This window comes from Papilio machaon, chromosome 8 (assembly GCF_912999745.1).
Source record: "Papilio machaon chromosome 8, ilPapMach1.1, whole genome shotgun sequence".
NCBI lineage: Eukaryota > Metazoa > Arthropoda > Insecta > Lepidoptera > Papilionidae > Papilio > Papilio machaon.
This window is the reverse complement of record NC_059993.1, coordinates 7,820,251-7,838,546: the sequence shown is the minus strand read 5'-3', so window position 1 is coordinate 7,838,546 and position 18,296 is coordinate 7,820,251. Positions and strand designations below refer to the sequence as shown.

General features: G+C 33.8%; 2 protein-coding genes across 3 annotated transcripts in view; both read right to left on the bottom strand.

The window, feature by feature from the left end:
* Window positions 1-16,849, bottom strand: part of LOC106720350 (myosin heavy chain 95F) — a 39,987-nt gene extending 23,138 nt beyond the window's left edge. For both annotated transcript variants that reach the window (XM_045679116.1, XM_045679117.1), the window contains exon 1: window positions 16,610-16,849. The gene's annotated coding sequence lies outside the window, so the exon portion shown is untranslated. The remainder of the gene's footprint in view (window positions 1-16,609) is intronic.
* On the bottom strand, window positions 12,076-12,810 carry LOC106720349 (myophilin). The gene has a single exon (XM_014515003.2). The coding sequence runs from the start codon at window positions 12,675-12,677 to the stop codon at window positions 12,114-12,116; it is 564 nt and encodes a 187-aa protein (XP_014370489.2). The 5' UTR covers window positions 12,678-12,810; the 3' UTR covers window positions 12,076-12,113.
* Window positions 16,850-18,296: the final 1,447 nt, after the last annotated feature.

Below are 18,296 nucleotides of genomic sequence, written 5' to 3'. Positions count from 1 at the left end.
GAACGAAGTCTCGAGCCATATAACATCTAATATATAAAATTCTCGTGTCACAGTTTTCGTCACCGCACTCCTCCGAAACGGCTTGACCGATTCTCATGAAATTTTGTGAGCATATTCAGTAGGTCTGAGAATCGGCCAACATCTATTTTTCATTTTTTTTTTAACTGCGCGCGGACGGAGTCGCGGGCGACAGCTAGTAAAATATAATTAAATAACAACTCTATACAGTTCATACATCGTACAATTGAATACGATAAGCAACGTTATTGAGAATTATTGGTGCTTCGCTATTGGGAACACAAAACAGGTCATGATTCCGCACAAGATAGATCCAATTTATTACTAAGTATTGACTATAATCCTCAAATAAGTTAACAATAAAGGCTCGATAAAGTACTATTACATTTAAATCAATATTTGATATTATATTTTGAATATTCCTGAGGGTTTCCATAACTGGAAAAATTGTATACAAACATATCGTCCTTGTCATAACTAGCGGTCAATAAATATTTTTATTACCAGCGGTCGCCCGACTTTGTCAGCTCAGAAAAAGAAAAAGTAGTCTACGACATACCCAGGTACATAAACTATCTTCCCGTCAAAATATGTCCAGCCGTTCCGGAATGAAATGAAAGATCAAAATTCAAAAATTGATTTTTCGCTACCAGCAACGTACGTACATCAAATGTACAAAATGTGTTTTTTTCGATATAACATAAAGACCCTCAAATTTTATTTATATTAAATTTATAGACAAGTATAACAGGAGTGGAATTTCACCGTTACATTATCTGCATGAAAATAAGATTATCAGTAAAAATGTTTCGAAATTTCTGTATGAGCGAGTGATATCATTATCCTAATCCACATAGCTAATAAATAACGTTGTTAGAAAGCAATTAATTTGTATAAAGTTGATAATCCGACCGATATGAGGTCAAAGCACCGCAGTCGTCCTTACAACCGCCAAGTCGACCATGTCACTGACCGCGACACTTTAGAGAGTACAACGCTTTTAAGACCACTATCCTATATACCTTCGATAATTTAGACTCTATAGTGCAAACAATAGAGTTTATGTTACAATGAACTTGTTATCCCGGTCATACGGAACATTAAATCCGACCCGACCTCAAACTGTGCCCTTTTCAGCGAAAGGAAATAAATGACCGCACCTCCATGGGTCGTGTATCTAAGATTTATGTCCCTGATGACTCTATATAGATCAAATATTAGATGTTTCGTTGTTAAATTAGGAGCTTATGTTCACACATTTCATTTTATTGATCCGGGCAAAATGATTGCTGACCTCATAAATAAACGTAACAAGGAACTTAATAAAGTTAAAGTAAGTCAAGTTAAAAACTACATCCGACTTTAATATTTTGAAACATCGTTTAAATAACTATCGCCCTAAATCTAAAGTTTTCGGCTAAACCTCAGTTACGATTTTTCCCAGTTTTCTTCCTTCAGTCATTATTTAGAAAATCCAGACAAATTTTTGTAAGTAAAATTACGATATGTTATTCTTTATTATACACTTTAATAATTTAATCTTCGGACAAGGTTTCAATCTGCGAAGCCAACACAAGCATATTGGATTGTACGTAACGTCAATACCAAAGTTAAACCTTTAAAACATTTTAACATTTACAATGTGTGAAATTGTGAACTAAGTTGCAAACAACGTGTCACTATCGTTATAATTTATATGTATTTATTTAGATTAATGTAAACAGTACTTGTATATTCTGATAGGAAAAACAATTGCGACATAAGAAATACCATATTCACCAACTATGATGGGCAAAATCGCTGGAAAGAGACGCATTGGACCTATAAAGAAGTATTGGCTAAGGAATATCAGGGAGTGGACAGACATTGCAGTATCGAAGACCTTTTTGACTTGGTCAAGGGAGTCATTCTCTAAGCTAACGGACAAACTTTAATAGTGGAGGGGTAAAAAAAGAAGAAAAAAAACCACTAATAATCGATTATTCCAAAAGAGACATTGTTTTTTAAATTAGATTATCATATATTGCTTACTTTACTGGATATAAGAGTGTGAACAAAACAATCCTCTTGCTAAAAAGTTTTATGGATGCGGTATCTAAAGTTAACATTTAATTAAACGCCTTAACATTCATAATCGTTGGTTTCTAAGACCAAAATCCCTGTATAAAATATATTGTTATCTCTGTTCTGTAAAAGATAATGAAAGGGATGACGGTATGTTTTATAAAAGGATTTGGTCTCAGAAATCAACGATAAGTGAATTAATTTAAAAATCGGTTTACAAAATGAATCACCACAAAGACCCATTAGGGACAGCTGTGCCGTGAACAAATTTACGTAGACAATACGCATTGCGCAGTTTGTACTCTTGTACTATTCTAAGGGATTAGTATGAAATTATTTCATAGTTTACACATTGACTAAGTATTTTGTAAACATGTGAAAATATAAGTTTCAATTCTTGTTATAAATAAATGCGGTAGCTGAGGTCTCACCACCGTATGAGTCATGGGCACAAATTGGCTGCGACCTCCGGGGTCGGCTGGCCCGTAATCACTTTCAATCAAAATTTTCACGAACATTAATACATAAGAACTGCGAATATACCAAGCAAGGAGACAAACTGTATCATCTACCAAGTTATATTGCTAAAAAATAGTATAAACTTTCAATTGTCAATATTTTTAACTACCCGTCGCCTGCGATTTCGTCCGTGCGTAATGAAAAAATCTTAATTTGTAGCCTGAGTTCATCCAGACTATGTTCTACATCCATGCCAAATTTCAGCGAGATACATGCAGTTGTTTAGTATATACTTTCTAACATCCATCCATACAAACATTCGCATTTATAATATTACAAGCTTTTGACCGTGACTCCATCCGCGAGGAATTAAAAAAAAACACTTAATTAGTAGCCTATGTGTTCTTCCAGACGATGTTGTACATCTGAGTCAAATTTCATCAAGATCCGTTGAGCCGTTCCGGAGATATCTTCAAACAAACATCCATCCATCTAAACAACTGAAAGACCATACAGCAATATTCTTTTTTCTCTCACTCAAATATGAATCTTAAACTATGAATTGCATTTCATTTAATTGTACCATACATAATAAACTTTGATCTTCTAACTTAGAATTCTGATTTCAAGACGTACTTAGCATCAAGTGGTTTAAGAACGGTTGATGTCAGATTACGCATCAATGCTGAGGCGTTATAAATAGACGCACCTGCCCCAGGCTCAATAAGCAGGTTTACTGACGCCTCAAGAGCTCTCTGCCCGTGAGAATAAAACCTTCTCATATCCCAAACATGTCTTTAACATTGAATATGATAATTTAGTCCTTATTTCCTTACACATAGAGTTGATATACAATAATATAATGGTGTAGACTACAATTATGTAAACTTGATCCTGCGTCCATGACCACAGAATGTTGATAAGCCACTAAATAAAAAAAAATAAAAAAGTAATAATAAATAAAAAGTAATTCATAATTGTAATCAACAATAGGAAAATGTGCAAAAAAGAGTACGGACTAAGAGTCTGTAGATGTCGTTTTTGTTCCTAAAAAAAATGATGTAAACTTGTAATTAAGGTATTATATTTTGTTTACTTTTACATAAAAAAGCATTAACGCGCGTACAACGCCCTACGCGTACAATATAACAACGCCTTCAGGGCACTGTTGGGGCTGCCGCGCCACTGCAGTGCGTCGGGGATGTTTGCAGAGGCGCGGGTTGATGGTTTCGCCGCGATTCGGCGCAAGCACATTGCCTCCCTGATGGAGCGGGTGCGCGGCAGCCGTAACACTATCCTGGAGGTGTTTGCGAGTCGCGTGGATAGCCCATTGTGGAAGCACTGGGTTAATGCCCATGTGCAGATATAAAATATATTGTATGTATAAGTTATTGTTTTAGATATAAGTTATTACTAACATAGTTTTTAAGTAAAACACTGTACTAACAATTAATGGATGTTTATCTGAAATAAATAAATTATTATTATTATTATTAATATTATTATTTTAATTTATAACACACAATAAGTGTTATGTACTACAGAAAACTTGTATGATAAATGTATGTATATATTTCTCCATAACGTCAAAATATTCTCATTGATGTCTTGCCTTACACAGACTAAAATTATTACCATTATTTATATTATCTATTTGAAAGCGAAGTGTTAATTAGAACGGAACGATCATTTCTTCATAACAACAGGTTCACTTTCCGAGACTGATCCTATTATGTGCGAAACAGATCACACTTTCCAATGTCGACCCAAAGATGATTCTAAATGTACCGTTACTATTAGATGTGTTATAACGAAAAAGGTAATATCTCGTTGAAGTAATCATGACTAAGAAATCAATGTATACTTGGAAGACAATAGACAATAAATAGTTCGATTGCTAACCCAATTTTGGAAGGTTCTTATGTACAAAGTTATTCGAAGTAACAAGCTAAAAAGTGAGGATTAAAAAAAAACTAGAGTTGGTATTTTAGATGGAAGTTTTGGGATAGAAAGAAGTTACATATGTTCTGTAATATTAGTTATCGTATATCATTTTCTTCTATTCAAATGAAAGTCGAACCTGAATAACGTCCCTTAGCTTACAACACCGCTGAAGTCGAAAATTGGCGGTTTTCACATTTAAATGCTATTATATTAGATGAAGCTGCTCTTTCCGCGTCTAGGGCTGCCAGGTCGCCAAACCTACTAGCCGGACAGACCAGTTTGGCCGGACATTTGGGTAATAAGGTCGGACACCCTATATTATTTAGGATTTCGTCTCAGTATTAATAGATACACTCTTGTTTGGGAAATGTAAAAAGCCTAACAAAAGCCGGAAAACCGTTTATTTTGGGCGGACACTTAATCAAAAAGCCTACCTATGTCCGGCTTTATCCGGACCCCTGGCAACGCTATACGCGTCTAACTAATGATCACATGATAATTGAAAGGTAAAATACATTTAAAAAGTTAAAATAAAGTAAATCGACCAAAACTAAAGAAATAGTTATTTCTTAACCGCTAAATAGCATATTTATTAAGAAATAACTAAAAAAAATTCACCGATTTTTTTTTAACTAGTCAGTTTTTTTCGTCTCCTGTAAAGTTGATAAAAATGACTTATGCGGTGTTGTTAGCTAAGGGAACGATAAGCGAGAGTCCAAGGCACCGCGATATTTTTCTCGCTTATAGAGGTTTCTTTGTATAAAAGTTCGACTGTATGTTCAAAGGCGCAGAGCTTATTTTTCCTTGTATTTTACGTCAGTGAATCTGATAAAAAAATCATCGTATTAGTCATCGAGTTCCCTCAATGCCAAGGCCTGTCGCCGCATTTGGTGACTCCCCATACAACTTGATCGTTAAAAAGTTACCGGTACTTGTATAGACTCGACGATCTTGTTTTTATCGCATGTTTTTTTAATTAACATCTTCGGTCTGACGTAACCGGTTGTAGTTGAAAGAATCGAGACTTTAATGCGAAGTAGTGTTAGCCCAGTATACGAGTATAGTTAAACCGTTTGAGTTGAGACCTGGTTAAAAGTTTGAATTTTAATTGAATGAATATAACGTATGTTTGGTCGATGTTTATCTTTAATTATATTTATCATGTTTCTAAATATAGATTGCAGTTTACTTCTCCCGATTGACACTAATGTTAAGGCGGTTCCACACTGCAAGTATAGAAACGGTACGGTTTCATCTTTAGATAAAAGATGAAATATTAATTAATGAATTACATTAGTAATCCGTGCCGTCTCAGTCCGACGCGTACGTCAGTAGGCCGCTGTGTTAAGTAACAGTTAATTACATTGTTTATACATTACATTTCATTATTACAATTTTATAACACGAACTGTACGTCACGGAAGACTTCGGACACAGATGACGTCATTATGACGTATTAAGTTACTATATATTTTCTATTGGGCCTAGCACGAATATTTGTGATAATCACCTTCGTATAGTTATCGTCATCGTATAAAGAAGTCATTTTTAGACTACACAATCTACTTTGGACTTAACTATTAGCGTAGAAACGATTAAAAGCATCACACTGTACATTGCATTTGATGTGAAAATACATATGTAAATGCAGTCCGCAAAACATAATGAATTTGCAAGTAGATTATTAGGACGATGCATACCGTTACAACGGTGCGAGAGGTGGCCAAGGAAACTGCGACAGCCACTTGGCGACATGTGGGTTAATCGACATCAAGTAGCAAACGCTTTACGGAGAGAAGCCTTCCAGCACATATTTTACATTACCAGTTTATAGGTACCACTTTTATAGTGGTACTTATTCCTAACTAAATGTTGTTGCGTTGTTAAGTGACGAGAGTTGAGTCATCGAGAAGTAACCGCAAAAAGTCTATTTTAGAATATCATAGTTGAAGCCTATGAACAAATAAATACGCCACATTTCAGGAATCATAGCTAGAGTTTATTATCGATCTGTCTTCACAGCTAGGAAAGGTAAATGTACATTCACCCTATTTTAATGCCTCTCTACTTACGTTGGCTTCTGTTTTCTATTACTCGTCACTTCACGTGGGTAACATAATAAGTTTAAACAATATGTACCGTTCTAGAGTTAGATAAATAGAACCGTATTTATTCAATGTTTTACTAAAAAGTCTGGTACGGTTTGTTCCTAAAAGTATAGCTTAACCATAGTTTGAATTTCAAAACCCGCAGGCTGATAAGCTTACGCCAATCAATAACGTCATGCAATGGTTCAACACATGAGTACAGAGGTTAAGCGGGTCGCTAATGTGATGTGCACATAAAATGGGTGAGCAAACAATTACTGCTGAGGTCGAGTATCGATGGGCAGGTTAACGAGCAAATTATCGGGGGAGCGCGAGGACGAATCAATTGTGTCCCCCACTGCGACGCACTTGCACGTGTTGAACGTGAGAATAACATGTTCCACCTATTAACAGACGTTCACGTGGCGTAGATCTCGAAGAGATAGTCGTTTATATATAGATATGACGTAATAAAGGGAATAAAAAGACTGAGTTTTAAGGAGTTCTCTCTCTAATCGAAGAGTTAATTTATTATAGTAATAACTGAATTAGTAGTCGACGAAGTTGTTAGATTGCTAAGCTTAAAGTTATATTAAACTGGCTCCAGTGCCCCAAAACATTTCAGCTATTGATTGCGCATTTAGAATACATCTATATCTCAAACTTATGAAGCAGTTCCTAAACATTTTTAAACGAAAGTAGTAGGTAATTAATCTTATTAAGTGAAGACTGAAACGTCTATCCGCAACATTACAGATCTCACACATTTCATTCACTTGCAGCAAATCAAACAATTACAGTCATCAACTTTCGCGTTTGACAAGACTGTATGAAAGTTAATGCAAGCCTTTGTACACGGCTGTAACACGGGTCAGCCACTGACACAAAGTGCACTGTATACTTTCTCCGAGATGACGGATCACTTTGTATATTGAACATTTACTCGTACAGTATTGTAAGTGTATTTATTTATAAAGCTTTCACTGTCTGTTTTGAAGCTTTGTTATTTGCAAATGTAATCGAAGATGTACCAAGGTTTCTCAGATTTCAACGAAAATTGGATAATCAAATTTAGACATATTAATTCTTATTGCTTGGCTCGTGCTGGAAAGAACCGACTATCTATTTTGTTAATTGAAATTATTTATTACAGTCCGGAGCGAATCCAGTCCCGTTACAAATTATCCGAAGTAACGGGACGAATACGAATTAACGGTAATCAGATCTTCGGATAACATGGATAAAATGTTTAACAAACCTCCCAATAGGAAAGCTACTTAAACCATAATCACAAACAAATCCACTTAAAATCAACTATCGTTTCTTTATACAATAGTTAGAGAGGTATCGTGTAGTATCGAGGGCAGGTCTGACCACAGACGAGCTTGGGAAACCTGACAAGCGCGGCGTCGTATTACCGATGCGTACCGCGGTAGGCGCCGGAATTCTAACACGAATAACACGCTATTGAATATTAAATGTTCTGAGATTTAGTAAGGACCTTAACAGTTTACAGATGCACCTAAATTTAGCAGAGAATTAGTCTATATGTAACTCTTCGTTAAAAAATAATATTCATCAAAAAAAACAAGGCAAACAATAACCTTACTAACCAAATCAATTTGAATGTTTTACAGTAAGTGGTCATAGCAGTGCCTCTAACACGTTCAGTGCCGTCAACTCGTCTTGCGTGCTCGCTTTGTTATGTGAAAATCATAGCAGCATTGAACGTGTTAAAACCCTAAATTCCACTTACGTAAAGCATCATTTAACGTGGTTTATTTTATTGAGGTGAAGACAAACTGAATGCATTTTTCGGTACCAGAATCACGTATTAAAAAAGAAATGTTTTGCTTCATCATAGTTGTACTCTCAAGTATCAAGATGTACTCAGTTTATTGTATTGTCCTCAGTAATATCACGCTGACCAGTTAGCGTGTATTGTACGCATAATGATAGGATCAGAGAACAGTTCAAATAAGCCAGGATTAACGGATTACCCTGAATTCCACTTACGTACGGCATCATTTAGCTAGTAATTTAATAGATCTTTGTGATAGTCTGTGGTATTTTTTTTTTATTTTTCATATTAAAAACAAAAGCTTTTTCATTATATTTTTCTAAAGTTTGTCTTATGTATGTCACTATTTTATACTTTATTTACTAGTACATATGCATATATACTTTTGCTCTGGTCTGTCGGCAGAGGAAACCTATGAAATTTATTGGTACGAACATAAATTGATTTGTTTTTTTTAATCCACCAAAAGTTATCTTTATAACCTCTTTACGTATAGACAAGATTGAATCCTATTTAATGGCAACACGAACCATGAATCGTACTAATATTATAAATGCGAATATTTAGATGGATGGATGGAAGTTTTGTTTGGATATAGGAACGGCTGAACGAATCTTGATGAAATTTGGCACAAATATAGAACATAATCTGGAAGATCACATAGATAACTTACTACTACGTAATTCCGCGCGAACGGAGTCGTGGGCGACAACTAGTTACAACATAAAAGTTGTTACTTGACGTTAACGGATGAATTGATAGGTGTCAATTTATATGAAAGTTAACATGCTTTTACATTTAATAGACGCTATATTTTCTAAACGTGCAGTATCATGGTGTTAAACTAGTGGTAGTTTATGGAGATAATTATGCACTTTCGTTTCGTTTAATTTCATGTGATATTAGATTTCAATCATCCGTATACTTCATTGATAAATGTAGTAACGTTATACTTTCACTTTATTGGAAAATCATTTCATGTTTACGTGGTTAAGGTATTTTAAGAAAAATTTTAGGGCCAGTGCAAAAAGAGGATGGAACGTGGCGCATCAGAAAAAACACTGAGATTGAGAAACTGGTGGCCGAGCCCAACATCATTGGCGAGATAAAAGCGCAACGACTCCGCTGGCTCGGCCACTTAGAAAGAATGGATGATGTTCGTGGTGTCAAACGCGCATATATGGGACGACCGAGTGGTCGGCGTCCAGTTGGCCGTCCCAAATATCGCTGGATAGATGAGGTAAATAGAGATCTTCGGGACCTACAGGTCCGAGATTGGGTCGGGACGGCGCGGGATCGGAAAAAGTGGAGACTTTTGTTGTCGGAGGCCAAGGCCTAATTTGGGTCACTGCGTCACCCTAGTTAGTTAGTTTACGTGGTTACATTTTTAATTTAAATTTAATTCAAAATATTCTTTCGCTTTCATTTTTTTTTGCATAAAATCAATATAAATGTTATAAATAAATTATAATTACAAGAAATTTAATACTATAGCATTACATAATACTCTAATCTTACTTATATTATAAATGCGAATGTTTGGATGGATCGATGTTCGTTCGAAGGTATCTCCGGAACGTCTCAACGAATCTTAATGAAATTTGGCACAAATGTAGAACATAGTCTGGAAGAACACATAGGCTAGTTATAAAGTTTTTTTTAAATTCCGCGCGAACGGAGTCACGGGTAAAAGCTAATCTTATCTAAATGTATTGCATACATTAATGTATTAAAGCAAAGATGTGAATTCTAATAAGATGTCTTATATAAGAATTCACTTTACAGTAAAAATAATGTTTTGAATATGTGTACAGTTCATTGCAAAATGAGTTAGGCTATATTTATTTCTCTTAACGATTTCATTACTATTGTTTACGTCTACAATCAACCGATCGTGTATTGTTACGTAAGAATAATATATGCGCCTGCGCCGAGACAAAACACCCCAGTTTTATAAACAAAAAGGTTCATTACACCCCACAAAAACATATGGCGTGAACATTTTCGAGCAATGAACATGATTTCTTTTCACTCTAACATACATTGAAACTAGTAGGTGTGAATGAAATAGATGTATGTACATTCAAAGCCATAATTCAAACGGTGTGGATCGGACATCCGTGGTTCCGGTGTTAGCGACGCGTGACCGTGTCTTCCTGGCCTATGACTCATTTGTATCGTATTTATAGAAACAATTAAACTAAAATTATTAATAGAATTTCTATGAGACTGTACAAGTAAAAGTGAACGAGATTTATATGCTTCGTTTCAACTGTTAATACAAAACTGTAGTATGAATAAGTAGACTTAATTGATTAGCAACTAAATATTGATTCAAAACGCTAAAAGCAATAGAAGTCTCTAATCTTTTATTATAGAACTTCAATATTTGACATATTTTCACCATAATATAATAATAATTATAATAAACTCATTTAATCCATTCAGAAAGAAAACAATAATTAGAAAGTAAACAATAAAAATGTAAAAAAAAAATACCAAACATGCTGAAAGGAGGGAAAAAAACACAAAACCTATATAAAAAAATAAAAAAGCAACAGGCATGTACATATTAACAAGTATAAAAAATCAAAGTTCGTACTAGGTTTGCAATGCTGAATGGACAAGGCCTTTACTCAGCATTGTGCTTATTACTTTTCAGAAATAAGCGCTGTTTTTCTGCAAAAGCCTTTGCGTCAGTGCGTCAGTTACAGCAGTAAATAACTGTTAATTTTCATACATTTTCATAATATGGTGACGCATTCAATATCCAATATTTTTTGATATCATTTCACGTTTTTATTTTACAAACAAGGAAATATTTGTACTAGGATCATCTTATAACCTATCGATTACATTATGAAAGTTTCCCACGACATATAAATATGAAAACAAGCACTGCCTGTTACATACTGACCAAACATAATGTAATATGTGCATAATAATACTTAGATCTTTAGACATCAGCATATATTTTTACAAAAAATTAAAGAAGAAGAGTGCAATGATCAGAAATATTCCGTATAATATAATAAAATATGTCAAACTGAATAAAATTTTACTGTTTAATTTCATGACAAACCTCGATAAAGCGTTCGATTACATAAATCACTCGGAAACAATGCTAACAATGAATTCAGACAGACCGTAAAAAATATACATGTATAAAGTACTAAGTACGTCAATGCTGCATTGCATACAAGAGTTATTGGCTTGTTGGATCGATACACAGTAGCGCTGTCAACGTAGTTTACCTCAGGGGAGTAAATTTGGCCCCTAACATTTACTAAAGGTCTTGTATCATTTGTTATTTTAGTATAAATTTTAATTAAAATACTGTCTTTTAGTGTGTATATAAAATACAACATTTCACTAATCATTTTGTGAATTATTTGGGATTACGTGACATTACGACAATTTACATAAAATAATGTTTATGTAATATTTAATAATAATGCTCTTTGAGTTAAGGTTTATAATACAGAAGAAAAATTAATTACTGCAATTAAATTGCAATTACATGATTATTATGATATTATCGAAATCGTATTACAGCTCGTTTTATTGCAATATTGCACTTATAGTCATACCTACGATCGACTGGAGTTTATCTAATCACTCCTAGTTACGTATTCTCTAAAGTATTTCGATTTGCCACACCTGAATTAAGAAAAAAAATTAAGAAAATATAAAATACTGTTTATTAAATTTTATAAAAAAATACATATAAATTAATAATATCACATTTGACGTCTGTTGCCGAACGAAATACCGGACTGCTGGCCTTTGTTGCTACCGTACTGCAGAGAGATGACGTTCTGCCCCGCCTTGAGTTGTTCCTCGGTGAATTCGCGGACATTCTTCTCCGCTTCTTTAGGCCCGATAGAAGGCTTGCCGTAATTACCCGCCTTTCTGCCCAATGACTGTAGACAAATCACCACCGAATACAAATTCTGTCTCTCCCAAAGGTCAATAGTCTGGAAGGTTTCTTGCGGCGGTACTCCTAACTTCTTCGCTGCTTCGAGGAATGCGTTGATATTCTCCATGCACTTAAAGGCCATGGTTGACTGGTTAATCTTTTTTACCGAACCCTCTTGTATAGCGTTGACCAATTTACAGAGAAGCGTGCCGTCTTTGAGCACCTCGTAAAGGTTGTCGACATTGCCCGAGGTGTCAGCAGGCGAGCCAGTTAGTGTCTTGATCCATTCTAGTGTTTCATGGGCGATATCATCATTGTACTTGCTGTTGATTCTCGCCTGTGCCTCAGCGTTGATGCCGGCTTTATTAGCGCGATACTCTGCCATGTCTGTCTTTTTGTCTGTACTGTTCGTTCCACGGACACGTAGCCACTGAGGTGCTCGATGGCCGACTTTCCGATATCTGCGATTGTTCCGATAAAGTCTATCATTCTACGAACGTTACCGCGACAATTTATCGTCTGTTATCTTTGCCGCATATTTGATGATTGAAACAATATAAATAAATGTATGGACGATGCGATATGGATTACTAATAAACATAATAGGTTAACATTTTTATATATTTTATCATGGAATGTTTTCATTTTCCACGTAACGATCAAAAATTTATAAGGAAGGAAAAATAAAAAGAGGGATGATGTAATAATGTTTATCAGTATGTTTGTAAGTTGTAAAACACCAAGAAAATAGTTAAGCAGACATAAAATTCGACGCCCTTAGGAAATAACAGTATTGTTATATGCATCGACTTTTTCTTAAGTTTATTATTATAGCAGGGCCAATTTGATAGGTCACAATTGACATCTATCAATTTTAACTTCATTCCGAGGGATCAGCTTAAAAACATCGATTAAAATGGATAAATCGATTTTGACTTCAAATATATGTGAGTCGAATTGTTGTTATGAAATGTTCTTCGGTGTTCTTTGTTCGATTTTTTTGTAACATCCTTAATATTTAAAAAGAAAAAAAATCACTGACGCAATATTGTAACGACGTTTGATTGATACGATTACAATAAATAAGTAATCGAAATTTGAAAAAAGTTGAACAACTGTGCAATTCTAAGTTCAAAAAAAAATTTATGCCGTCATTACAAGGTTACGTTATTGGATTTTGAAGTGTCAAATGTTGCCTATTAAAATGGCACTTCTATCAAAATATTAAAATACTAGCGACCCGCCCCGGCTTCGCACGGGTGCAACGCAAAATATACCTACTACAGAATGTCCTTATACACAACGTTCACAGCGTTCACATTAGAAACCTTTAAATTTATCAGTGTTTCTCTACTATATTATGCATTTATTATACATACAAACCTTCCTTAAGAATCACTCTATCTATTAAAAAAAACCGCGTCAAAATCCGTTGCGTAGTTTTAAAGATCTAAGCATACATACGGACATACAGCGAAAGCGACTTTGTTTTATACTATGTATTGATATATATATTGATTTTCTTTACATTTTAATATTGTGTTTTCTTTCAAATAGATATTAATTTCGCACCTATACAAATGTGTACTTATTATGACTAATCTTTTATAATAGCTATCAAATACAAAGTATGTTAAGAGCTGAGTGGTCATTACTCATAGAAGCCATAGCACCGGGCACTACGTAATCTAGACTTAGCTCTTGCTAGCTAAAAACACTCAAATATTACGTCACTCGATAACTTGTTGACTTTTTTTGCAATTCCAATTGCATTTTAATTTGTAAAATTTCTACTTACTTTAATTTATTTTTAATTTACTTTAATTTATTTTTATTGAATGAGGTTAAAATAAAATTGATTAAATTACAGCGACTTTTATATTTTAATTTCATTGGATAATCGGCTCAGTCCATTTATACCTGTAAATGGTCAACAGAATTTGTTTCTTTTTATTCTTGAAAACTTTACAGTTTTTTTTTTAAGGGTGAGATGGAAAAGGAGAAAGAGGACTTATTCGTGCAAAGAGATGTAGTTGTTGCTGACGACTGCCACTGTTAAAATGATAAAAAAATAAAAGTTTAATGCATTATGTTCAAAAATACAAATAATTCTTCTTTATAATATGATTTTTAGGAGGTAATTTGGGGAGTAATAAGAGGTTGTTAATATTAATAAAAGAACATTCTAGAAATGTGATTGGTCAGGACAATCTTATCGTGCGGTATAATATACGCTTAGATTTTATCGTAAGATTTGATAACAATTCAATTGCATTCAAGTACAAACGCGGTTACTTTTATATCATATCTACATACTAACAAAAGACCAATTAATCGTGCAATCTGTAGAACATAGTTTTCATAAAGTATAGATGACGCAGGCAAAGGCTTCCTAGGTATATATAGGTAGTTAAAAAAAATCATCGAGGAGAGATTTGTCCTTGAAACCGTACGCTACATGGAGCCAAAAAGAGGTTACAATTTTCATCCATTTAATGTTTTAGTGGCGTTCAACTTATTTTTTTTTTACCTTGTTTAATACAATGACTTTTTTTAATTATTTCATCTACGATTAAATAAATTTTGCGGTTTGTAAATGAACACAATGAGCAAAAATAAACAAAACGGGTATCGATTTTTTTTTCAAATTGTGCAAAACAGTGTAAAAGACAAACTAGTCGCGAATAGCCTTGTTACTGCACGGCACAGATCCGTAATTTTTATTGTGTTTAATCAGCGAACGAAACAATACCCCGAGCGGATTGCGCCAAACAAAAGGCCGCTATCACAATTTACAAGTGATAAAACTGGCCAACGATATAAATCTTAAAAATAATAACCTGGCAGAATGCTTTGTTTCCTTTGTCTAAAACGGATAACATTTCATTTGGCCAAAAAGGCATTTACCAATTCTTTGCAGAGCCAGGAAACAGATAACTTCTCTTCCACATTTTTTTAACATATAAAGAATGTTAATAATCTTACTAACATTATCTTACTAATATTTTAAATGCGAATGTTTAGGTGGATGTATGGATGGATCTATATTTTATGGTATCTCCGGAACGGTTCAACAGATCTTGATGAAATTCGGCATGGATGTAAATCATAGTCTTGAAAAACACATAGGCTACTTATAAAACCTACTTTTTTTTTCGTGGAGTCGCGGGCAAATATAATAAATAAATGCATGGACATGGTCAATCTGAATGGGATAACTTTTTTTTGTGAATGTTTTGTATGCATCTCATCTCTCTGTTCCTTTTGCTTTTTATTTTTTGTTTGTCGAACTGCTAGTGTTTCTTGAACATTCAATTCGTGTTCCTTCTTAATAAATATTTAAGTGTATACAAATAGAAGCATTGTGCTAAAAGAAATGTGTTGGCATAAAACTTTTAAAGGTCAAAATATAAAATGACATATTTGATCATGTTTGCTTTCAAAATAAAATTATCATTCTCTATGGTATGTACTCACATAATGGCTATGAAACTCTTAATGGATGGATTTGAGATTTAATAGGGAAATGTGAACACCCCTGTATACAAGACTTTAAGAACAATAGCTTATTGACTACATAAGGGAACAACTACAAACATTATGTATATTTCTATGTACTAAACAAGTATGTTATGTTCCTTTCCAGATTTTTAAGACTTGATACTTGAAGTATGATTAAGTTGTCAGAATAAATATGCAGTGACAATGTTTCTACAACTTAGAATATTATCTTATAAGTTAGTTCTAACAAATAACTTATAAAATCATAATTGTTATAATTTTCAGGAAGTGTCCTTAATTTATTTTGTGTGTTAAAGTTAAATATCATAATTTAAAAAGTTTGAAGTCTTAATTGACATCCAAAATAAAAAAATAAAAGTAGAAACTTGTAAAAAACAATTACTATTTGACATTTTTTTACAAATTGACATTCTATTTGAAGGTACGTGTTTGTAGAATTATCGTTACAAATGTAACGTAATGTAATGGGACAGTAATTATGTTCTTTTGTTGGCGCATAAATTATAATTTCAAGGTAATTCATTATTGCTTAACGTCATAGTAATAGTTAGGCATAATATTACAGCTGTAAATGTTGTTGAATAAACAATTTTGTTGAGAGTAATTTAACATTTTCAAAATTTGAAGTTTCGTAACTACAGAATAGCTGAAACGCGACAATTCTAAGCAATCAGTTTTGTAACTCGGACGAATAACGTGATAAAACTATGATAACGCTCTCAGGTATGCACGCGTATCAACTAAAATCAAACAGAGATCGTGGAACAATAGTGACAAAACCAATAAGAAACTTACCGAAACTTTTTACACCTGAGAAAAGTTTTGAAATATTTTCACTATGCACAGAGAGATGAAATGTTAAATAATTAAATTCATTTTATTTCACAGCACGACACTTTCACAGTTTCGTTGTAGTCAGCCGGCTAAGCGGCAAAATTTGTTGACTCCCGACAGCGTAAAATGAATAAAATAAACTTTTACGTTAGATCCGCCGTTCACGAACCGTTCGTTCGGAAACCTTCGCTCTTTTCCTTCGTCACGACCTCCCCACTACAGGCCATGTGACATTAGGTTCTAGCCTCTCATTGGTCACTTACTTTGCTAGTGTTGTTCTATATAAATTTTGATCGATAAGCACGATTCGATGAAAAGGAATTATGCAGTCAAATGTGTTATTTTTCTAAACAACTAAAGTGAGTCGTCAAATTGTAAAAAGAATTACTGGTTATTTTTAGTTTAAACACTCCTTCTGATGGTTTGCGTAGTCTGACCCATGAGGTATGCATCGAAGTAAGTTAGCAATTTTTTTTTTAAATCTGGAGATAATAATGAGTTGGTATCTCTATCTCCGACAGTTCACTAACATTCACCATGTTTATAAGGCATAGATAAAAAAGATAAAAGTGCAATTGATAAGACGAAAAAATAAACTTTTATAAAACTATCTTTCAACTTAAGCCATCGATAGAGGTATCATAAAATATTAAATCCTTAATCACAGCCCTATCCATTGACTTGACGTCAGCTGTCGTTGACATTTATAATGGCGTTCCGAAACCTAATTCACTAAGTTAATTTAAAAGTATTTTATGACTTGTAATACTTTCCTTTTTTCCGTATTAAATCAAAAATTTGCATTATCATTATCCATATCTATACATATCATTAAAATTGGAGTGTTGTGTGTAACATTCTCTATAAACATATACACTCTAAATTAAAAAAAATCCAATTTCATACATACTAATTTTTCATTTGCGTTTCTGATGACAAAAAGCCAATTTTTAAAATTTCTGTCTATCTGTGTCCGTCCAAAAGGTCGCGTTTGTTTTGGGTAATCTCCGGAACGGCTGGACCTATTGTGACGAGATTTAACAGAAAGGTAGCTGATATACGAGGTCATATTCAGGCTACTTTTTTTTACCCTGCGCTAACGAAAACGCAGACAACCGCTAGTTTTAGAATTAAATTAAATTGCTACATATATCTATACACTATATACTTGAAACTATATTTTTTCAGAAAAATAAAACAAAATAACGCCTGTGCAAACAGTTGCGGCAAAATATTTTTTCTGATACTTTGCGATTTTTTTTATGGATCGGATAAAAATGGGAATTTAAAGAAGTTTACAATTATTCGAATACATACCTTCTTAGTCTTTACCATTTTAGGAGCCCCGGTGCGCCGCCAAAATCAGTCTAAAACACTTAAAATGATAAACCTATTTAAACGCCAAAAACGTATTTAAAGGGTGCAAGGCGCCCTCGGTTTAGGACAGGCCTGGTTATTATTGTTTAATTTATTTACTGATGATATTATTCAAATAATTCGGTTTTTCAAATGGATGTTATTATACTTTTGGACAAGTGTTTTATCAGTGGAAGCTCACGTTGAATAAGATAATAAGAAGTTCGTGCTATCGAAACGCAGAAATACATCTGTGTCACACAAGCTTCTATTATTTCGTAATACTTTTTGT

Excerpts from the sequence above, each read along its gene's own strand:
- LOC106720349 (XM_014515003.2), bottom strand. The coding sequence starts at position 12,677 with ATGGCAGAGTATCGCGCTAATAAAGCCGGCATCAACGCTGAGGCACAG.